The 23280-nt window shown below is 44.8% G+C and overlaps 2 protein-coding genes and 1 long non-coding RNA gene across 6 annotated transcripts in view; 2 read left to right on the top strand and 1 right to left on the bottom strand.

The window, feature by feature from the left end:
• Window positions 1–5168, top strand: part of DENND4A (DENN domain containing 4A) — a 49023-nt gene extending 43855 nt beyond the window's left edge. For all 3 annotated transcript variants that reach the window (XM_063169978.1, XM_063169979.1, XM_063169977.1), the window contains 3 exons: window positions 154–316; window positions 1184–1248; window positions 1474–5168. In XM_063169978.1, the coding sequence (XP_063026048.1) occupies window positions 154–316; window positions 1184–1248; window positions 1474–1610 (365 nt within the window). In that variant the 3' untranslated portion in view covers window positions 1611–5168. The remainder of the gene's footprint in view (window positions 1–153; window positions 317–1183; window positions 1249–1473) is intronic.
• An 805-nt stretch (window positions 5169–5973) lies between these two features.
• SLC24A1 (solute carrier family 24 member 1) lies at window positions 5974–20814 on the bottom strand. Of its 2 annotated transcripts, XM_063169980.1 has the most exons (10): window positions 19894–20814; window positions 19724–19726; window positions 18489–18548; window positions 17880–17988; window positions 11559–11666; window positions 9271–9356; window positions 8458–8661; window positions 8006–8095; window positions 7014–7180; window positions 5974–6369 (listed from the first exon to the last, which is right to left on the bottom strand). In XM_063169980.1, the coding sequence occupies exons 1-10, from the start codon at window positions 20812–20814 to the stop codon at window positions 6120–6122; spliced, it is 1998 nt and encodes a 665-aa protein (XP_063026050.1). In that variant the 3' UTR covers window positions 5974–6119. The 2 variants fall into 2 exon arrangements, 1 of the variants encoding a protein (XP_063026050.1); XR_010029666.1 differs by lacking the exons at window positions 5974–6369; window positions 7014–7180; window positions 8006–8095; ... (4 more) ...; window positions 19724–19726; window positions 19894–20814 and adding an exon at window positions 8749–8819 and having other exon boundaries at window positions 8478–8661.
• On the top strand, window positions 7924–12296 carry LOC134425389 (uncharacterized). The gene is made up of 2 exons (XR_010029669.1): window positions 7924–8517; window positions 12029–12296. It is a non-coding gene; the product is annotated as an uncharacterized LOC134425389 (long non-coding RNA).
• Window positions 20815–23280: the final 2466 nt, after the last annotated feature.

Here is a 23280-nt window from a genome sequence, read left to right as displayed (position 1 = left end):
TTTTTGTGTTCTACATTGATAATTTTTGACCTGATGTTTTATTCACTGCATACATGTCAATATTTTCACAGATTTTGTGGCCTTTTTTTTACAACTCTGTACTTGCTACACAAAGAATTTGTTTATTCTTACAGCCTTTCTAATGTTTTTCAGCCCAGAAGTACCCAATGGTCCAGTTATTGCAAAAAGATGATGACTCCTTTAACCAGGAGCTCTTGAGGAGTATGGTGAAAAGCATCAAGATGAATGATGTGTATGGACCAATGAGTCAGATACTGGAGAGGCTCAACAAGTGGCCACATGTTAAAAGACAGAGGTAAGACAAACCAACGTGCCTAGCTGGAGCAGAGTTGAGCAATAATCAGCTTATTAAGGTGAATGATATTTTCCTAGTGTGTTTTTTTTAAAGAAAAAAACCCAGTGTTTTTCACCAGTGTTTTCAAAATTTATCACTCTGGTAAATTTTTTTTATGGTAACTTCCACAAACTGTTTTTCCATTTTTTACTTTTTCTTCTCCTTCTCCCCTTTACAGCCACCTCTTTTTCTTACCTCTGAACAGTGGGAACTAGGGATCGTGTATATATCTGTATATTTTGTTACTGAATGTTATTTATAAATTAGTAGGTGTTTTAAAATAAAAACCCTACACTTGTTTCTAGGGTGTACAGAAAAGGAGCTAAGTGAAGTTATGTTTCATATTTAGGCAGGGGTATTTTTCCATTAGCAGTGGAATTGGTGAACATTAATTTCTGTGAATTTTCATTTCTTGCCTGGATTTACTGATTTATACTAGGATATACAACAGGCTTGTCAACAGCTGGAGCACTGACAAGGTGTTTATTTGCTTCTCTGCCTGCTTTTTCAAGCTAATGTGAAAATGCAGAAAAGCAAATTACTTGCCAGGTTAAATTTTGTGGAATTTGGTTGAGTGTTTAAGTGCGTGTTTCTCTCTGCATGCACTTGGTGCAGCTTCCAGGGGACCTACCATGGGTGATGTCCATGAGGAATCCAGGGCATTCCCCAGAGCTCAGAAATTATAATATTTTGGAGGCACAATCAGGAGTTATGTTCAAAATGCCGTTTTTTAAATAAGTTGTCTTTAAATGCTTCAATCTATTTTTAATAGAGATGGTTTTGTGCTGTATCAGTGCAGTATATAAATTGGGGTTTTTACCATTTCAGGAGCCTTTACAGAGAAATACTGTTTCTTTCACTTGTTGCCCTGGGAAGAGATAACATTGATATAGGTGAGTTCTGCCAACTATTCAAATGAGCGCAGATGATGAATTTATGCAAACTTAGTTGTACAGCTTCCAGAAAAAAATAATCTGTAGATTAGATGTGTGCCACTCTGTGATAAGTGCCAAATAAAAAGGACTTTACAGATATTTTGTGCTGATAAATGCAGCTGTTGTGGCATTTGGGTGGTGTTTTTGAGCTTGCTATCTGAAGTTGTTTTTCCCTTGCTGCAGATGCTTTTGACAGAGAGTACAAAATGGCCTATGATCGTCTCACCGCTAATCAGGTGAAGAACACTCATAACTGCGACAGACCACCCAGCACTGGGGTGATGGAATGCAGAAAGATTTTTGGAGAACCATATCTTTAAATGTACCTGGCTAAAGAGGTGATATCTATGACGTATCCCTGTGTAAAATAACCACTTCAGTCACAAGGAACATCTCAGTCTTCAGTGTTCAGGAATGTGCGACGGACTGCGGCACGAGGCCTTGGGAAATTCGGCCTGGCTGCGGTTGTGGAGATGGACAGAGAGCAAAATGGGCCAAATATTATTTCCCTGTCCTTGTCCTTTCTGCAAATCAGTGTGTGGAGAGGCAGGTTGTAAACAAAATCAGTTCTCTGACTTGGGACAACATATTACAGCTCCCTTTAAAAAAAAAATAAATTAAGTAACAGGTGGACAGAAACAATGCACTGAAACTAATGTGAGCGAAGGAAATTCTTCAGAATCTATTGTTTACATAGAATATTCATGATGTTATGAAGAGCATACAAAGTTGTATTATACATATTTTAAATTGTTTATAGTAAGTTGATATTTTTTTAATTTTTTTAAATTACTGGAGTGAATTTTAAATGGACTTGCTGCAGAAGCAATACAGTGCTTATTTTTTTTGCAGTACACTGCTATTTATAGTAACTTGTCCAGTTACTTTTTGAAGAGTGATTTGTTTTTACAGCAGAATAGAAAATGTTAACCTTCACCTAGACAGTACTGGAGATCCAGGATTTCTCTCATGCACACTTGGAAAACATGTTACCACAGCAGTCAGAAGGAAGGTATGGTAAATTTTGCAAAACTCTAACAAATACACTGATGTCTCTGTGAAACACTTCTGTAGAAATCTCCTCTTCCTCTCCTGTTCCCTTCCCTCCCCACTCCCTAGGAAAGGGAAACCACATTGAAGAGTCCTATGGATTTTGTTGTGGAATCAGCCCATCTCAGCTGTTGGCATTTGTTGGTGTGGCTCATTCCAGATGTGAGCTGGAGCAAATGCCAGCCTGCAGTGAGTTCTCCATGAACACGCAGCGCTCAGAGTCTCAGAGGTTGTGTTTGAGGCACTCAGTACAGCACCACATAATGCCCATCCAAAGCTGCTAACTCAAGTACATCCAGCAAACTTGCTACGGGGAATTACAGGGAATGTAACTTACTGGGGCGTATTGAGCTTAGTTAAACATACTTGGAATGTTCTGTCTCTATTTCACAGGAAAAACAACTTTTTGTTTCCTTTGTAGAAAACTGCTATATCAGTCCTTGTGGTGGAGTCATGGCTTTTGCCTCATGTTTTCTTGTTCTAGACATTTAAAAAATGTTCTGTGCTCTCAGTCACGTAGCAACTCCTCACCAGAAGGTAGGCTACAGGGAAAATATCAGAAGTCTTGCATGGAGGTGGGAAAACAGACATTGAACTGTATAAAACACCCCAAACAAATTTAAATCATGCTTTAACAAATAGATTTATTTTAAGTAATCTTAATTATTTTCCACGTCTAATTTTAGTTGTTGCTGTTATAATACTTCCAAATATTCAACTGTTACATTAGATTTTATATTGCAGTCTGCTTACCAGTAGGTGTTTTTAAAAACATCTTTAGTGTGCAAGTATAATAAACCAGCAATACTTAGGCAGAAAGGTGATAAACTTTAAAGCTAGATTTACTTTATTAAGTGAAATAGAGCAAGCCTTAATGGCTTAAATGAAAAGTAATGCTGCTATGAAGCTCTGTAACCTCCTCCCAGACCTCTGTAAAGCTGTAAGAAGAAGCTGCCCTAAGAAGAAAGGATTTCAAACCTGTAGAGCTGCAGGTATGTGCTGATGATAATTGCAGGATGTAGTCTTGGATACAGCTTCCATCAGGTAATACCTCTTCTCTAACGTGCTGCTAATTATGTAGCTGACCTTCTTGAACGTATCCCCCCACCTGAGGTGGAGCTAGCAATGCTACACTTACAACATCTTTCACATTTAATTTATTTTAACAATTTATGATGCTCTTTTTGTACTGCCACGCTTGTACAGTACCCTTGTGCATGAAATGAAGCTCCTTTTTTCACCCAGGTACAAGGTAGAGATATCCTCTTCATTTCTCTGAACTATTGTGAAATAAACAGGCTATTTTTGAACACATTCCCTGTAAGTACCCCTTAGTGTGCATGGCTGCTCTGTACAGTAGGAATGCTGCATTACCATGGAAATCTTGCCTCCAGTAGTTGCTGTACTTAAGCTCATAGCTGGGTGTGCTGTGGAAGGTCGTGTTCCCAGCTCCCTGCAGTTCTGTTTCCCATTTGCCACTGGGGCAGCCACTGTTCTATAGGATCTTCAAGCCATGAAAGGAGAGAGAGCAAGTGCTTTTTCCAGAGCTGCCGTGGGGTGTTAGAGGGGCTGAGCTATGACCCAGCTTCCCACTCCCGTCCCGGGGTGGCCGAAGAGCCGAGCCCGGTCCCCATGCCCAGGACACGGCACAGGGCAGCACTGTCACGCGTGGCCCTTCCTCCATCCTTGTCCCAGCCTCCTTGTAAGGACTCCAACTGCCTTCAGACTTATAACCCAACCAGTCTGACTTCTTTCCAGCATCCCCACACTGGCAGGGGGTGGATGCTGCCCTGGGAGCAGGGCTGTCCATGCAGCCCTCACACAGTCCCTGGGTCCTGCATCCCTGGCACGGCTCTCCTGAAGCGCTGCCAGTGTTAATTTGGGTGTGCTTTGAAATTATGCTATCATGTAGAAGCTCACCAAGTGAAATCATTATACTTAATGAATTGTTTTATAAAGTCTGTTGCAAGTCAGTCCACTGTAGAAATGTATAAAAACAGAGTCAGAATAACAACATACTATAAGTGGGAAATTTTCCTCATTCAAGTCACAATGTTCCAAACATATCCTGAGGTCGATAATTTTTAGAGCATCATACAATTCAGTGTTGAAACAGTTTTCAAATCTCATTTTCCTTTATTAGAAAAGCAATTTGACTATATTTTCCAATACCACAAAGATGAATAAATAAAATATTTGAGACATATTTTCAATTTAAAATTTTGTATGAAGTTAATTTTCTCCTTTTGTGTACTAAATAAGGCTTATGTCCAAAACCTGAAACAAAGGTTTTACATTTGCAGTGCAATATATATTTTGCTTTACTTATGGTTCCACTGGAATAATTATTGGAGATGAAATACTGAAATGTGAATAGAAATTGTGCTGTTTCTCCGACACTGCTGTGTCCCATTTGAGAAGTCTTGCTGTTGGCACAGTTACAGCCTGATGAATTTGACTTCCACTGGCAAATTAAATGATTTGTATCCCAAGAAAGAGAAAATTCCTGCATGTAAAGTCTTAGTGTAACAAATGGGAGATGCAAATAGTAATAATAGAGAGGGGTATTTCTGGATATTATCTCACTGGGATTTAAAAATGGTACTTTGTTAGTCTGCAAGCAGCACTTTTTAAATGAATGGTTGTAGATTTGTAAATATGTAATGTTTAAATTTTATTTACCAAAAACCAGTATGTTGGATGTTTGCTTTGGTTTGTAGTTCCTTTAAAATATGCAAAGTCAATGTTCACAATGTTAAGGTTTTTTTCTGTCTCATCCCAAAAAAAAAAGACGTTTTACAGTGAGTCAATAAAAAGCTTAAAATCTTTCTGGTTATTTTCATTAACATTTTATTAGATTGATTAGAGTGACAGAAATGTCTGCAACTCTTAACCACATTGTGTGCTCCCATGAGGTGTTAACAATAAACCTCTCAGGTTTGGTGATGTCATTGGCATTTTTTCATCTTGTCTATGTAGAAGTCAGTGTTAACAAGAGGAATTAGTGCTGGGTAAATAACCTGTAACTGTCAGAGATTAGTGTCAGGATGAAAACAAACCCCCAGCATTCAACTCCTTTGTTGTATTTGATTCCTGGCTTCAGTTTTGTTTGGGAGTAATGTGCTGTTCTAACCCCTGAGCCTTTCAGTCTTTTTTGCAGCAAGACCCAGGTGCCATCACACCTGTACCAGTGGCACTTTACAGGAGTTTTAGGCACTGCATTGCAAGATCAGGCACAGATCTGAAAGGAGCTCAGTGCAGTTTGAGGGAGTTCTCTGCTGCGATGCAGTCTGAGTGTCCACACAGGGATTTTAAGCAGAGCAGTTCCATAAAGGCCCAGCCACATCAGTCTGATTCTCCTCCCACTGAAGTAAAATTCATTGGTTTCAGGGAGTTTGGGCAGTTCACTGACTAATTTTGAGCATGTTCCTGAAAATTTCCTGCCATGAGTAAATATTACTGGTGAGTGAAAATCAGCTCCTTTACCTTGAGAGGATCAGCCATAGTGAAATTTTGATGCATCTAAATTGTATCGGCCTTTCCACGAGTGCCTGAGTGTGTGTTATTTAATATTGGTCATTTAATACTGTTCTGATCCTAAAGAAAAACAGTAGAGGCTGACACACCAGTTCAGATGATTTATTTTTAGCATGTTAAAGGAATCTTATTTTCAGTAAGTTTGTTACAATTCTGGTTGCTTTTTTTCAGTAGAACAACTGCTACCTCAGCCCCCTTTTGATGTTGCTGGATCCTCACAGCCATCTTGAAGTGTCCACATGTCATACAGACACTGGGCAGGATATTATCTTGTCCTCTAACATCACACTGATGATCAGAAACACAAAGTAAAGAGCAAACATGGTGAGCCCCAGTAATTTGTTCATTTTCCATTTACAGATAGCAATAGAGATAATCACAAACAGGAGCATGAGGAAAAGGAGAACAATTGCACAAAACAAACCATTGCTGCTGACTGCCACAGGGCTGAGGCCATTGAAGATAGAAAAAAGGAACCAGGGAACTGGTAGGCTGCAAGGAAGGGAAAAGTAATTGAAATAAATGTTTTAAGGCAGTTTGTTATCTGCATCATAACTAAGCAATTTTTCCAAACTGGTACAAGGGGAAAAATGCATTATTGTATTCAATATAACTCAGCATAAATCTAAACTGGATGTTTTTCCTGTCAAAAATACATTTGGATAATGCTTGCACTATCATAATGCAATCCAAGAGTAAAAGGGTTTGAAAATAATACCTAAGAATTAAGTGCCTTGGTGAGCTATAATAAAGAAATGTCCTGATGGTTGAGGATGGGAGATGCAGGCACTGATACTGACCTTCCCCAGGAGATGAATGTCTGAGTGACCAGGTAAGGCTCCTGTACAACTTGGACATTAGCCAAAGATGTCTTGCATTTTTGTCTTGAAAAATTGGTAATTTTGTGTTGAATGGTGATTTGGTTAATTGGGTGAAGATAGTGGGCTGAGTTACAACAGTTTGTCTTTCCTGGTTGGGTTTGGATTTGGGTTGGGTTTCTTCAAAAGGAACTGGTTGCTCAGCTGCCCTTCACTTAACTACAGCTAAAATGAAATTAACTGAGGCATGTTGGTTTCAAACCTGGTAACTTTGTGTTTCAGAAGAAATGCAGCTCTTAGCATGGCCCTGGTACTCACCCAACAGTGATGTCGAAGATGTTGCTGCCCACAGAGCTGGACACAGCCATGTCCCCCAGGCCCTTCCGGGCCACGATGACACTGGTGATGAGGTCAGGGATGGATGTGCCTGCTGCCAGTATGGTTAACCCCATAATCTCCTCTGAGATCCCAATTGTCTCACCAACCTAATCAACACAATGTTGAGTAGGGCTTTAGCAGTGGATCATGGAGTGCAATTGCTCTGTGCGGTGTTAGGGTTTGTGCCATACTTGAGTTAAAATATTCCAAGTCCCATAAGTGTGGCAGCATTTTCCTGATTTATAGGATTAATAATTTCCATTTTACTGTGTCTGTTGATTCTGGGTTTGCTCTGTAGTGTAGGAAATCTGACCACATTGATGCCAGCACTGAGCCAAGGTCAATTTTCCTGTCCTCAGTCCTCCTCTTCTGGATGTTGTCTACCTTTGCAAATTTAACATCAGTTGTGCAAGATCTAAGGGCCTTTGGAGATGACAGCCCTTGGATTTATGGAATGATCAGATCTACTGTGCATGTGCTGTATATCACTCAATACAGACTGGGGGGCTGTTCCTACAAGATGGAAATGTTATTTCCCAGAATACAAGGTGAATATTAAGATGGGGGAGGGAAGAACATTTAGCATCTTCCAGAATCAGAACCTATATTTTCCTAGAATTTTAATTAGGTAATGGATAATTATGTTCTGCACAGAAACATTCATTAATGAAAAGTCAGAATTAAGATAAATCTTGATGGTGCTTTTACCGATGCACAAACTGTTAGAAGCTCTCAGAAATGAATGCATCTTTGTCAAATCAAAAAAAGGACATCAAAAATTCCCTTTTGGGTTCTAACAAAACAAAGTTTCTACTGTTGTGATGGATGACTGCAGCTGTATTTCATCAGATAAAATGTCACAGTAATACTGTCCCCTCACTCCATCTACTTGATCTGAAATGGGGATTTGCAGGAAGAACAAAACCTCTCACCTGGTGAGCCCACCACACCATGAGATAAGAGAATGCCGCAATCCAGAGGATGGATCCAAAAAATGTGATGACAAAGAATTTTTTTGATTCCTGTTGAAATCAAGTTTGGAAAGAAAAAAGAGAAGTTTCAGGGAAGTTAATAGTCCCCATTGAAAACTATTCACCTGAAACACTTCACTGCAATTGATTGCTTAACTTGGACCCTGGTCTCTGTTTGCTCTTTTTCAGCTTGATTAGGTGACCTGTAGTTGCTAGAATTTGTGGTTTATTAAATTAAGTCTGGAATGACATTACACTGCAGCTGGGGCTCCTGTCCCACTCCCTGCAGTAGTTACAGCCCTTCAGCTATGCAAAGACTCCAGACATGGGAAAATGGACCCAGGGACTCTGGCCCAGAGGAAATCTGTAGCTCAGTTCATGACTCCAGGAGCAGAAGGAAGGTGGATTCTTACCGAGTTTCTGACATCAGGCAGAGTGCTCCAGAGAGGAAAGACAATGGGAAAGAGGAAGAGGTAAATTGCTTGTTTTGTCCTTGATTCTGGCCATTCCAGAGACAAGGGCTCATCGTTTTCCTCACTCTCTGTGCTGTCACTATCACTGTCCTCCTGGCTCTCAGAGCTGCTGTCGTCTGAGGTGTCACTGCTTGACAGGGGGGGCTGTACACAGAATAAAAAATCAAAAAGCCAATATATTTTCACCCAAGGAGCAGAACAAGGAGCTGCAGTTACTCACTGTGGCCTCACCTGAGCAGAGCTCATATTTGTAACCTGCTGAGGGCAGCTACAGCTCTTGTGGGACAGGACCCAGGCACACCCCAACCCAGCACCTGTGTATTGTTAACTAATGGGCATCCATTAATTAGAACCACCTTTTAAAAACAAATATTTCATGTCCTTGAAAAAAACTTTTATTCATTGGAACTGCCCAATCACCCAAAAGGGATTTGGGGAGCAAAACAGAACAGTCTGCTGGTGAGCACAGGACAGGCAGGTGCTCTTATCTCTCCTTACCCTGGAGTACCCTCAGAAGAGTCACTTGAGGGGTCAATACTATCCAGTGTCACTTGGTGTCATCATTTGGACCCAATTTGTGTTTGTAAGCCAAAGTGTTTCAGCCAGCATCTTAGATTACTACACACAGAGCCTATTTATAGAGGACAGTGACATGGGCTGGGTCCTGTCCCAACAGCTCTGGAGAGGGAAGGAAAGGACATGTGAAGGTCAGCCTGGGTGGGCACTCAGTGCCTGTGCTCCTGATTTGGGTACCTGTCCATCCTGTGGCACATCTGCCTTCTGTGTGTCCTTGCTGGGCTCAGACTCAGTGGCAGGAGTCACCTGGACGTTGCTTGGTGCTTTCTTTCCCTCTTCTGCAAGAGCAATAAGAAGGAATGCTGGTTTCAGTCATCCTGGATGAGTGCCCACCATATCAGGGATCACCTTCCCTGTGACCAGCAGAGGGTCTCAGCTCCCTCCCACAGTGGTGGCATTTCAGGTTAAATACCCTCAGATTGCTTTGGTTTGTTGTTTGTCCTCCCTGACTGCTGTGATTGTGTTTAGTAAATCTGGGCAGAATTTGGCCCACCTGGAATAGAGTGAGACCTTGGTGCTCCTCTGACCTTCATGCAGAACTGCTGTAAGGGGCAGGGAAATGCTAATTACCTCATCTACAGCTGATGGACATTTCTTGGTTTCTTTCTGGATTCTGAAGTTTGTATTAAAACCATCCTTAAAACCCAGAAAGGATGTAAAGCTTTGCTCCTCAGGTTTCCCCCCAGCTCCCCCCTCCCTCTGTAGAGCACAGCATTCTCCAGGGACCTGATACTCTTCAAGGCTTCTGAAAAATGACCAGGATGTGCTGCCAGACTTTAATCCCTGATCTTTTGGTGGGTATTCAAAAGCAAATAGGAAAGTGCTGACACATGCAAGGAAATAACTGCAATGTCCTGCTGTTCCTGCATTAACCTGCATAGCCAAGAGGAACACGGAAACCTCTGTGGGAACAGCAGAAATATGGATAACACAGAGCAGGGATGAGGGAGTGAAGTCAGTGTGGTATTTATAGCACACACCAAGAATTTACTTGGGTTTTAAACGGTGTTTCTCTCAAGTTTGGGCTCATTCACCTCTGTGAGGTGCTCAGGTGCCTGGGTGGTGTGGAGCTGGCACTTTCCACACCAAAGTTTCTTGGTGTTCAAAATCTTCAGCCTTGCTGGCAGCACAAATCTGTGTTGTAGCACAGGTCAGCTCTGGCTCCACAGCAGCCTTTGTGTCAGGAGTGACTGACAGAGGTTAAATGTTGGATTAGAAATGCTTCCCTCTGAGGGTGGTGAGGCCCCAGCACAGGTTCCCAGAGAAGCTGTGGCTGCTCCATCCCTGGAAGTGTCCAAGGCCAGGTTGGACAGGACTTGGAGCACCCTGGGATGGTGGAAGGTGTCCCTTGGCAGGGGTTGGGATGGGATGGTCTCTAAGGTTCCTTCCAACCCAAAGCACTATATGATTCTGTGATGCTGTTAAAGGAAGTGTGGGATCTCAGCACAGCAGTCCTGATGTGCAGAGTCACCGAGACAACCCTTGGGGGGCTCGGAGGTCCTGGAATGTTGCCAGAAGTGTCTGGTGGCTGGACTTTGATCCTGCACAGGGGACGACACCTGTATGAGGATGGGAGGATCACACTGGGATAAATGGTGAAGGGATAGGTTAATTATAGTGTGAAACACAGGTTTTAGAATTTCAGTACAGGGGGGTCTAGAGAAACAAGATGGAGGAATTAGGGCATGTCCTGTCCTTCTTCTTCTTCTTCTTGGCCTCCATCTTCTGTGGTGGTGGTGGCACTTTGGGATTGGTTCTTACTAAAAGTGCACTTTTCAATAAGGGTGAAAGGTATTGGGGAAAATAGGTAAATATTGTATACGTAATTTTGGGTATAAAGATAAGTGACCACCCCGGGGGCTCTCAGTGTGCTCATGGCTGGCTGCTGTGCAGACCTCTGTCGGGCCCAGAGAAAATCTTGTAGATAAAAACTAATAAACACTGGAGACCGAGAGAAAACTTGAAGACTCTTTTCGTCCTTTGGAGCATGGGCTGTCCCAAGGCCATCCCGAGCCTTTCCAGGCCATCAAAAACAGCCGAGAACGGGACGAGGAAGGGTGCACAGGTCCTTGGAATTGATACAGACACAGTGTAGATTATTCCCTCTGGAGGAACCTTCTGTGCCCTTCTGCAAGCATGTGAAGGTACTTGGTTTTAACCAACACCTCATTTGCAGGGTCTGCCAAAGAGCAGCAGCACCCAAGTGTCTGCAGTGCCCTGCTTTCCCTCCTGCACTGTTCCATGGCCATTTGCAGTCCACCCTTGCAGCTCTCCCTGCCCTGCCTCACAAACAGCTCCTCTGGGGATGGCTGCGTGCATCAATCGATTCCTGCTGCATTGTTACAGCAGCCATCTGTGCCCAGAAACAGCACAAAATTTGTGTTACACCCCAGAGTTTCCTTGCCTGCCCTTGGGCTTTGCGTGCTGGGAAGGGGTGAGGGCTTGCAGTGCAAAATAAGGCAAACAGTGCTGGCTCTTCCTGCACTCACCTGGCTGGGAGCCTTGTCCTTCCAGGGTCTCAGCCTTGGCCTTGGCCAATTTGCTCAGGGTGTCAACCCTGTCTTTAAATTTTGCTGTGGGTGAGAAGGACACGATCATCAGGGGCTGTCACTGCAAAGCCCCCCTGGCCCTGCCTCCCCCAACACTCACGAGCTCTTGCCCCCTTCCCCCTGCAGGTGCTGCCCCAGGGGTTGTTCTAGCTGTGAGCTCAGGTTTGGCTGCTGCTAGGTGCTCATAGCTGTTGGATTTAACTGCTTGGTGCTACAGCAATTACACCAGCAATTTGACAGAACTATTTAAGGAGATTATAGAGTGATGCCTAAAGTTTTTAGCTTTTATATTTTCCAGATTCTGTACTGCATTAGTACATAACTCTGAACTTCATATACAGTGTTATCAAGTTCTCTTTACAGTTCAGACAAAACTCCTTTTCCAGCCCCAGAACCAAGGACACCATTGCAGCTTCAGGCCCAAAAAGTGCAAACAACAGCAAACTGAGGAGAGCAGCCTGAGAGGATGGGGCTGCATAACCTGGAGCTGCAGTTGGATAATTAACTCCAATATGGAAATGGACCAAAACTTATGAAAGTGTGGAAATGTGTGACCTGCTGTCCATCTCGGGTGTAGCCATGGCCAGGCTCTTGTACTGCCCAAGGTGTATCCTTTGAAGGCCTTTTAATAAATCCCCTACTTTATTCCTTTAACACTGTCTAGCCTCTGTTCTAGCCAGCCTCTCAAGGCATCAAGAGGAATGAGAAATCCTTTTCAGGTCAGTAATACAAAGGATATCTGTACTTTATAGGAATAAAATGCAGAAAGAACAGACGGGGAGTTTCAGTGCAATATCATCATGATCACAATGGACTATTGATTTTTTTCCTAGGCTAGATTATGAGCAAACTAAAAATCACACCTTCCTCCTGCCATGTGGCTGTTGAAGAGGCTTTAGGGTGCTGCTTACAGCCTGGGCACCTGAAGGGAATGGAAAATAAACACCTTTTATGTTCCCGTTCCCTGGAAAATGATTGATTTTTCTAAGTATACACAAGTGTCTCCTGCTGGAGCTGTTCTAAATTCCTGGTATCCAGGTTCAGCATGGTTCAGGCTGTCTGAGAGATGTTCTTCACCAGCACAGGTCTGGTGCTCTATTTCTGGGACTGCTGAGAGATTCTTCCACTGTGAACCAAGCTCTGCCTTACTCAGCTGAGCTGCTTTTTTTATTGATTTACAGTGAACTGTGGAACTGTGTGGCTCTATAGTTGTTTTTTACTCAAATGTCTTACTGCTCTCAGTGAAAGTGAACAAGAATGGGCTCAAAGAAAAGCCCCATTTTGCTCTAATCTCTGTCCTCTGTTGAGCTGCACACACAATGACTGAGGGTCACTGGGTTTGCACATGGGCAGTAGCCACAAGAACTGGCCAATGCTGTGTTTGGCTTGTCTGCAGGGCTGTAAAATAATTTTCTCTGAAAGTTTTATCACACTGATTTAATCTACTGTGCAGTTGACTATGCACCCAGAAGGTGCAGTTGTCATATTGCCTCAAGGGTGGGGCCCTACCATTTTATTAATCACTGTGACACTGAGATAATAGAAATAGCATGTCCAGCCATGTGGGCAGAACTATTGTTGTGAGCTGAACCTTGTGAAAATCAGTAACTTCTGCTGTATGTCCAATAACTGGGCCCAGCCCAGACAGGAAGACCTCAGGGGACAAGTCCTACACTGGTGAGATTCCTGCTGCTGTCTGACAGAAACATCTTTCACCAGCTGGGATTTCCAATGAGCACTGGAATGGTTGGACTAGGATGAAACCATCAAGGAGTACCAGAATGATTTGGGTTGGAAGGGACCTTAAAGGCCAATCCCACCCCCCTGCCATGAGCTGGGACAACTTCTACCATCCCAGGCTGCTCCAAGCCCCATCCATCCTGGCCTTGAACACTTCCAGGGATCCAGGGGCAGTCAGAGCTTCTCTGGGCACCCTGTTCTGGGACCTCACCACCCTTGCAGGTAAGAATTTCTAATCAAATGATCATTTCTTCTCCTTGGAAAGGCTGGCTGGGACTCAAGAGCCTGACTCTTTCATGCTCCTTGTCAATACTGAAGGTCACTGGAGGGGATGTGAAATGTTGGCTTCCTTCCCCCTGTGCTTGTGCACAAGCACATCCCTCAGTGCAGGGGTGACCTTTTGCTCCCAGTCTCCTCTAAGCACTGGGCAATGCATCCTTCTGATTGGCTTTTCCCTGAAGCTGCTGCAGAAGCTCCAGTCAGCAGGGTCAGGCTCAGCCTGAGATTATGGAAATTCCAGCTCCTGGCTCGCTGCCCTCAGCCAGGCCCCAGGCTGGGAGGAGCCGGGAGCATCTCTGTCAGGATAAACAGATTAGGCCCAGGCCACTGGCCAGTTCTCATGAGATCAGCCTCCTTTAAAAGGGTGGTAATTCCTCTGGCACACAATTCCTGCAGGAGGGACTGAGACTGGAGGCAGAGCTGGCTCTAAGCTGGCCAGATCTGCAGGTCAGCATGGGGAGGAAGGATGTCCATGGGCTGTGCAAGGCAGTGTCCCTCTCAGTCCCCTGGGCCATTCACTGCTGGCCGCTCTGTCCCCAGGGCTGAGAGCCCATCACACAGGACATGTCTGTGTCCAGTGGCCCTGAGAGGCTCTCCAGGAGAAGTCTTGTCCTCTGAACTGACAGCATCCAGGATGGACTTCAGGTAGCAGCTGAGCTTCTACCTTGAATTTGGCTCTTGCATTTAATTCACTCTTTGGCTCTAATATTCACTCTAACAGGACTGGCAACACAATCAGCAGGGAGGATTTTTTCTTTACAGTTTGGCATGAGCCTGAAGGATTTGGAGATTCTGCTATATAAAAGTGGAAGTATAAAAAAAGTCTTGTGATTCCTTTTTGCCCTCTGGATCTGGAATGCTAATGAAGCAAGGAGAAGCTGTAGCTGCCTTCAGCCTTCTCCAGCCTGCAACAGTGCCCACTGCTCTCTGGTCCAATTTTCAAAATCATTACCCTGTCAACTGGGGCAGAGTGAGGGCACGCGGCTCTGACAACCTCTCTGCTGGAGCCTTCTGCTTCATTCAAAAAGAAATGTAGGTTTCTGCTTTGTTCCCTGTGTGACTAGAGTTTAAAGAGTCTGGTGGTAAGGCTAGAGGTTCAGACATGAGAGGGTTCCTGAGCATTTCCAAAATCCTCACTGCCTTCACTTCCCCAACAGTTCCCTCTGGTCTCTAATGGGATGATCTGGAAAAGATCTCACGCTCTTCTTCTACTCATTTTCACAGGAACTGGGGAAAAGGACAAAAGAACAAACTTGCTAGAAATTCCTAATTTAAAAAAAGGCACATAGAAGGTAAAAAGTTCTTTCAAAAATATAATTCAGGATGCCATGTAAATATTAGAACTTCCAAAGTAAACGCGTAGTCTCTCTGAGACAAAGACTTAAATAATGATACCTTCCTAATACAAAAAGAAATAACTCCACATTCTGAACTCAATCCACTCTTCAAAAGAGAAATTTTGTTTCACACAAGGGGTGTTGCAGCTTTGTGTTTCACACTCCTGCATTTCCAAGACTTCTGCCCCTGATATTTGGGATTGGAGGCCCAGTGCTGGCAGCTTTTCTATGTTTTGGGCCTTGCTGCCCTGAAACCACTTCTGTGCTGCCCAAATAAAAAGCAAGGGCAGCTGAAAGAAGGAAACCCTACAGAATCCTGATTGCAGCAGGTTCAGTGAGGAACTGCTGAGCAACTGTTGGCAACCTTTTCCTTCTGTTGAGTGTTCATTTCCACAGACTGTAAGTGCTGATGCCATAGGCCTTGGCAAGAAGGAACAAGAGCCCTTGAGGAAAGATATATTGCTTTGGGATCATCTTTTATGTGGCAGCCTAATTACAGAAATGTGCCTGGTACGGAGAGAGCTGCACACCCAGCAAAGGGAGGGACAGCGTTAGAGATCCATGGGAAACAGGCACAGCTGTTCCCAGGGTCCCACAGGGCTGCAGGGCTGTTAACACAGGACTAGGAGCTATTGACATATCAGAACACAAGCCCTCATATGCCTTGCAGGTTCAAATCCTTTTCCAGATCCTTCCTTGGGATGTTATTGCTTTGGCCAAGCTCCTCAAGGCACTTAGTTTTCTCAGTCTGTGCATAAATTCCTTTCCTCCAAACTCTTTTCTTTAGGTAGGAAGTTATCAGATTAAGGAGTATCTCCTACAAGACACACAGGATTTGACACATTGGCTCCTTGATTTTTGAGTGCTGAGCTGTTGTAATATCAGTGATTTTATTGTTATATTTTGTAAGGTGGTGTCCGGTTTCTCACAGCCTTGAGTGGAGCAGGCATGTAGCTGGGGCAGAGGTTTTGCCATTAGCTCAGTGGCTTTATTAAAGTAGAGGCTCTGGTTTATAAAACCCTTCAGGAGAGGCTGTTGCAGCCCATCCCCGCACGGTCCCTGCAGTATCAGGCACAGATACACACGGTCACACTCCCATCTAGTGGCTGCTGCACACACAGAACTCATCCTGCCGGGCCGCCGGCGCAGGCTGGATATCGGGAAAAATTCCTGCACCCGAAGGGTTCTCAAGCCTGGCACAGGGAGTCACCATGCCCGGAGGGGTTTAAAGGATGTGTGGATGGGGCACTGGGGGACACGTGGCCTTGGCAGTGCTGGGGGAACAGTCGGACTTGATGATCTTAAAGGTCTTTTTCAAACTAAATGATGCAGTGATTCTATGAAATGAGTAGGCAAGTTCTTTTTGAGAGAAAATCCAAACTGGTCGCCAGGTCCTGTTTATTCCATAGTCACAAGGCCTGGGAGCAGTAGCCTCTTCAGCAAGGCCAGGGGAAAGCTCCCTGTTCTGGGCTGAACTGGCTGGGGCTCTCCTTGGCCTTGGCTGCTAACCTCAGCCCCTCAGAGCTCTCCTGCTGAGGGGTCCCAGAGTTTCACCAGGGCACCAACCTGGATCAGAAAGCCAAACTTGTGGTGGCCTTGGGTGGGCAGATACTGCACAGAGACATTTAGAGGTGTGGGAAGGATGAGAAGGTGCTGGAAGGTTTTTGAGTGGCAGCAGCCCCTCAATTCTGGCACGTTCTGATGCTCAAGGCAATGGCACATCCTCTTGGAAGGTTTTGGGTCTATGCTGGTGCTGTTGATACAACCTTTTGGAGGCACAGGAGGCAAGGAACAAACCCTGATGAGTCTGGCTCTTGTTAGGCTACTGTTGATAACACATTGGGTGCCTTCACTGGAATCTGTCAAAGCAGACATGATCTGCCTTGCTGTCCTCCTCCAGCCTCCTTGTTCCCTTGATCAGTTTGTGCAGCTGGGATTCTGATCTGGAGAGTCCTCTTTGTAACCTCTGTGAGGGACACGAGAGGTGTTGATCTGCTTAGCTTCAATCTCTCTTTGAATGAGCAGCAGATAATCTCTTTAGAACAAGTAGGGCAGTGGAGGGGTGGGGCTTGTTCTGGGCTAGGAAAGAAAATCTTAAAGATGTTTTTTATTAATGTGCTTCACTCCTTTGAAAATAAACCTCCACAGTGTGATTGGATTAAAGTTAATATGAAGCAACACATTAAAAGGCTGTGTACAAACACCCTGGTCTGTCTGGAGATGAGGCTTCCTGGGCAGTTTAAAAGAGGTCTTGGATCTGAGCTGGTCATTCCCTGGCCCTGGGGAGCTGCCCATTGCCTGCACAGGGCTGTGGGCACACTGTGCCATGGCAGTGATGATTGGTGGGCTTTCAGAGGTGTCAGCCTGAATCACACAGAATTGGCCTCACCATCAGGATTAGAATCTCAGCTGGGATTTTAACCACTGTCAAAAAGAGAATTCCTCAAGGGATTTATCCTCTTTTTGTGCTGCTCTTTCAGGGCTGGGATGAGGTCTGAGCTAAGAAGAGGAAGATGGGATGTGCTATGGGACAGGGGGAGCCTTTAACTCACATTAACTGCACTGCAATCAGAGAGACAGCAGAGATAGAGGATGTCACCACTTCCAGGGACCCCAGCAGCAGCTGCCACCACAGCAGTAACCAGTTGGGCACAGGAAAAGCAGACATGGCAGGACCAAAACATGAGGAGTTTGTCCTTGGCAGCCATGCAACTGGAAGGGGCACATCCCACTGTCACAGAGCTCCCTGCACCTGACACCACCTGTGATACTCAGCTGCACCCCAAGGGTGAGTTACTGACCCCAAAATACTGATTGTATTCCCAGTGAAACCACTCAGGGCTGTGAAGCCAAGGCCCTGTGGTGTGGAGCATGCACTCACCTTCTGCCAGGGGGTCCAGGGTGTGGATCATGAGCTGGACGATGGTGCCGCGCATCTGAGAGTTGTGCAGGGAGGCCGAGCTGCTGCCCCGCTGCAGGGCTGGCCCAGGCTGTGGGAAGGCACAAAACCACTCAGTTCCAGCTTCTTGGTCCTCTACACCAGACAAGGCCTCTCCAGGCCATGGGGCAGCAATTCAACAGCAACAGAGGAATCAGTCAGTGCTCAGTGTTTGCTGAGCAAAAGGGAAAGGACAGACCCCACCAGCTGCTGCTATGACAGCCCAGGAAGAAGTTTGGCCATGAAACCAGGTAAGAAGAGTCACTGTCTGAATTTCTATATGACTGTTTTATAGCAGAGAATGAGCAGCACTCTTCTAGTTAAATCCACCTGGGAAGCCTGAGCTGTCTCTTAAATTTTGTAAAAATTCCTTAAAGGACAGGATTCTGCCAGGTGTCTCCTTGAGCAAACTGTGGCCATTGTGCCTGATATGGTACAGGCTTTGGTCCAGGTTTCTTGACACAGGAGTTGACACTTTTATTTATGACCTGACATAGGGGAGAGATTCAAAATACCATTACTTCAGATCCCTGTAAAGTTTCTTAGACCTACCTGAAGCTTCCTCACATCTGGTGGCTTCGTTGTTCCATCATCTACAACTGCCCTGCTTGTCTGCAAGCAATGAAGAACAGAAATGACCAATCACCTCTGCTGCTTCGAGATCTAATGATCCTCCAGGCTGCTGCCTCTGGGGAAGTGGCACAGCTGACACAAATGTCCATGGATGCTACTGAAAGAGCCAAAGCCATGAGCCTCCTTAAACCCATTGGCTTCTGAATAAAGCAGGATTCTACCAAAAGCCTCCCAGCGAGGATGCAGGCACCTGAGGGCAGACTCACAACTGATTCCTGTAGCTACAGACAGACCCAGACTGCATCCCCAAACATGTGTATCCTTACTCATTTTCCAGCAGAGAGAAGGTTCAAAGACAGGGGTTTTTTACAGTGATTAGCATTACTTTCCATCATTTATAATTTCTGTGATTAATTTTTCCCAAGGGATAGGTTCAGCAGCTCTCTGTCATGCTACTAAACATTAGTGAGAGCTCTCTGCAAACTTCAAGCGCAGGGCTGGATTCAATCTGTGATGTTCGGTGATGTCCACAGTGATGTGTGTGTGTCACTGCAGTTTCTTGCACATGTATCCCACTGAAATGTAACCCAGGAGCTTTCAGGACTCCCAGCTGTGAGGACTGGCTGAACAACAAACCAGGAGTAGGAAAGAGAAGGAGTTTCTTGATTCTGCACCACTTCAGCTACCCTGACTTTCCTTATCTGCTTCCTTCCTTTCCTTAAATGATGTGGAGTGCCAGGATCTGAAGGTAAAGCATGCTTGAGGGCCAGGGACACATCTGACTAGCAGAGCATGCAGTGCCAGGGGACAGTTTGAAATCTGCTGCCATGGAATTGGGTTTGGGCACTTCAATCTGTGAATGCTGCCCAGGAGAGCAGGCAGTGGTTGCTAAAGCTGCCAGATGCCTTTCTGTGCTGCTGATCGGGTAAGGAGTGATACCACCAGCATCCCAGCAACACATCTGGCTTCAGAGAGAGAAAAGAGAATTTCCTCCAACATCTCTCAGTTGCAAGAGGCTGGGACAGAAGCTTTTTCTACCCTGTGTACCAGAATTGTCCAACCTTATTCCCAGACCAAAAATGTGTTTCTGCAAGTGTTCTTGCTGAAACTTCTTTTGAACAACAAAGTAAGCAAAATCCCACACACCTTTGAAAGCAGCTAAGAGATATTTAGTAATTGCACAGGCAGAACTCCCTGTTAGTGATGGTCTCCACTTTCTTAGATCTCACTAGTTTGGATTTCCCCCATTTTAAACCCATAATTATTGACCAGTACCTGCATTCTGAGGTTTGAATATGTGCTTTGTGAAGGAGATGCCATTTTTCTTTGTGGTTTACACTAAAAGTTATTTCCAACTTGCCCTCTGAACTCTAAGGACACCAACCTTCCGCATATGCTGTGCTGATGCTGCCTGCACAGCATTTAGCTTCTTTTTCAGCTCCTGCTTCACCCATTGCTCCAGGAACACGTTATGTTTCATGGTGAACACGTATGTGGCATAGGCAGTCAGTAAAAGGAGGCTTTCCCACCAATCAATGACACTGTCTAGGAAAAACAGGATGAGCATCAGTAAGTCTACAATGTAGAATGTGATGTCTCTAAATAAGGGCCACCATGTCAGGTGGAGTATCTGCCTCGAGAAGAGGGCACAGGTGCCAATGACAAAGAGGATATTAAACACTGCTGAGCCCACAATGGTACCGATGCCGACATTGCTGTGTGAGATGAAGACACCTATGAGGGACGTGAAGAGTTCTGGTGCTGATCCACCTGCTGCCATGAAGGTGGCTCCAGCCACATCTTCAGAGATCTCCAACTTCTCAGTGATCACTCCCAAAGCAGGGACAAAATACTCATCACACACTATGGCCAAGGCCACAAATACATACATCATGCCAAAGATGTGAAGTACAACCCACCCTTGCCTGCGTTCTTCCACACTGAACAGGTCCTGGGGATATTCTCCTTTGGACTCATAGGGTGGTTTTTCATCTGGGGAGCTTTCACTGGAATTTTCTTGCTGTGGTGTTGTGCCCACTGACGTGGTGACGGGCACAGCTGGCTCAGGATCCACATAGATGCAGTGCCTTATTTTGGGTGCTGTGCCATTGCCTCTTACAGCAGTCTTGTTGCTGGGGAGGTCCCTGGAGGTCACTTTGGCAGGGTCCGTGGGTTGGGGGGCTCTGTGTGATGCTGGAAGGGCAGAGGGGCTGGACTGGAGCTGGTAGAAGGAGAGGACCAACACTGTGGCAAGCAAGAAAAGGATTCGGTTCCTCCGTAGCCGCCTCCTGCGTGGTAAATGCATTTCCTAAAGGTTCCAAACTCAGACCTGTGTCCAGAAGCCACTGAAGACTTCACTTGGTCAGCAGTTTGCTGATCTGGAGCATCAGGATTGGAACTGCAAGCACAATTTCTAGCTGATCTGGAGCATCAGGAGTGGAGCTGCATAGCACAGAATGGGGAATCCTGCAAAAGAAAATCTGGTGTGAAAAACAAAGTACTGCAACTTTCCAGCATTTGGGCAGCAGCCCTTCACTGACTGCTTGTCTATTTTTCTACAAAAAGAAATGGATTTAAATGAGTAAAGAGAGATCTAGATCCAGATTTCAGTCTATTTATTAATATGACTGTAGGCTATGCTGATTAATAATGAAAGTTTTGGCTTAAGAGAGTGGAGTTGGCTGAGGCAGTCCAATCCAAGCTGAATTCTGGTTCCACCAAATGCCCATATGCAGGAGCTGTTAAGGACTGCATTGAGCAGAGTCCAGTTGTTATTCTGCAATATTATCAATTGGGTCAGTGTGGTGCAGGAGGAGTGCATACGGCTTCTGTCAAGGAACCAAATTTAAATTGCTAAAAATGATGCTCTGAAGACAAGACCAAGCTGTTCAAGTATCCCTGCTAAACCAGTTATTCACCAAAACAACCTCAGGGGGATGGAAACTGGTTTAGATGTGATGCTGCTCCATGGCTTTCCAGCCTTTCACTCTCCAGGAAACCATCCAAGGGCGAGGTTTTTCCTTCAGTTTGAGCAGAGGGTGAGGAGAACGTGGTTCTAGTAAAACTGGGGGTGCTGAGCAGCCATTTGTTTCTATGACTACATCTTTTCAGGGCTTTCTGAAATCAGAACTGGCAAAGTGGAATTGTAATCATACCTTTTATTAGGGGGTAATTAGCATATCTTGCATAATTATGTGAGCAGCATTTAGAAAGGGGGAGAAATTGTAAATGTCAGAGTGACAGTGCTTGCAGCTGTGACAGCACAGGAACAGGGATTTGGGGCTGGACAGAATTCACTCTTCAGCACTGCTTGAATGTTTTACCTTAGAATGACACTCTTCATGGATTATTTTTTTCCCCAGAGTGGGCATGTTACATTATTCTTTAGCTGTGAATCATAGTTTTCTAAACCATTCTCAGATAAGCTCTTCATGCAAGTTATCACACAGTCACCCTCTTGCATAACACCCAGGGAAGTTAACAGCCTAAATTCCTTGCAAAACAGGCAATGTTAATTTAAATAACTGGGAGAATCACTAAGGCAACTGTAAGAGAGGGTTATGGGAATACCTAAATAAATAGATAATACAAGCTTTGCTTTTCATACATAAAAAGAAAATAAACATACATGTGGCAGAACAGCACAAGAGGTATAACAAATTGCATGTTAAGAGAAAATAACTTTCCCTAACAAAGACAGGAGAGTTAAAAGGCAGAGAGAGAATACAGTTATGCACACACTCCTATTTTAAAATCTCCAAAACAAGCTGCTTAAAAGATGTTTTGCAAACAGAAAGAAATCCAAAACTAGGATCAGTTCTAAGAGCTCTGCAGCCTTTCACAACTCCTGACCAGAAGAATTCAGAATTGTTTCTCTCGTCTTCTAAGTTTAGGTCAATTCCTGATAAACTCCTTTTCTGACCTCCTGTCTCAGTAACACGAAATCCAAGCAATCACACAAAGCTCCCCAGCCTACCTTCCAAAGGTCTGTCCAGGAGGAAAGGGAGTTCCAGAGGCTGGGTGTATTGCTGGAAGCTTCTTTGGTACTTAACAGCCAGATGGGAGATGCTGTTGCAGAGAGAGGCAGGTGAAAATGATCCCATTTTCAGGATGTCTCCTCTGCTGGCAGAGTCCCAAAAGAAGAGCAGGTCAGGTGTGAAGGACATGTTAGTGGAGGAATTCCCAATCCAGTTTAATACCCACAGCCCCTAAGAAGATTAAATAGTATTGTATAGATTTGGGTCTATCTCTGAACCTTTGTCTGCTACCACAGGTTATTCTCAGTGTGAGGACAGGTGATTATCCCCTTCCCAAACTCCTGCACTGAAGCACCAGCCATGGACGTGGATCACCCTCACGGCCCTGGCAGCGGCTAAATCACATTTATAAACACTTTTAAACATGGAACACTTTGAGGCATCTCCTGTGGCTGACAGGCCAGATGCCAGACAAGCAGCTCTGCTGGTCTTTGCCACAGTATGTGACCATTTTGCAATGCCAGAGCAAGGTTTAAAACTCACTGACTCCTGGAAAATCCCTCAGGGCCTGTGCCAGGAGCGCTGAGGCAGAGGGAGAGAGCAGGGACCTGGGACTCTTCTGTGGCACTGATATGGTGCAGCTTCACAGGGAAAGAAATAACATCATCCCTAGCCAAGGATTTAACAGCCACAGCAGTCTAATAGTCAGATTTATTGCAGGGGAATTAGAAATGTGTGATTTGATTTTGGGTCTCTCATGGCGAGAAGGACATCAAGGTGCTGGAGGATGTCCA

The sequence above is a fragment of the Melospiza melodia genome, chromosome 15 (genome assembly GCF_035770615.1).
Source record: "Melospiza melodia melodia isolate bMelMel2 chromosome 15, bMelMel2.pri, whole genome shotgun sequence".
In the NCBI taxonomy this organism is placed as follows: domain Eukaryota; kingdom Metazoa; phylum Chordata; class Aves; order Passeriformes; family Passerellidae; genus Melospiza; species Melospiza melodia.
Note: the sequence above shows the minus strand (reverse complement) of the source record. Positions and strands in the feature narration are given on the sequence as shown.

What these genes read in the sequence shown, in the direction of transcription:
- SLC24A1 (XM_063169980.1), bottom strand. Translation starts at nt 20,814, where the DNA reads ATGCATTTACCACGCAGGAGGCGGCTACGGAGGAACCGAATCCTTTTC. An exon ending in GTGCAGGAAGAGCCAGCACT is followed by an intron (nt 9,357 to 11,558) that starts GTTTGCCTTATT and finishes AGGGAAAGAAAG; the next exon opens with CACCAAGCAACGTCCAGGTG. An exon ending in TGGTGTGGTGGGCTCACCAG is followed by an intron (nt 7,181 to 8,005) that starts GTGAGAGGTTTT and finishes TGTGTTGATTAG; the next exon opens with GTTGGTGAGACAATTGGGAT.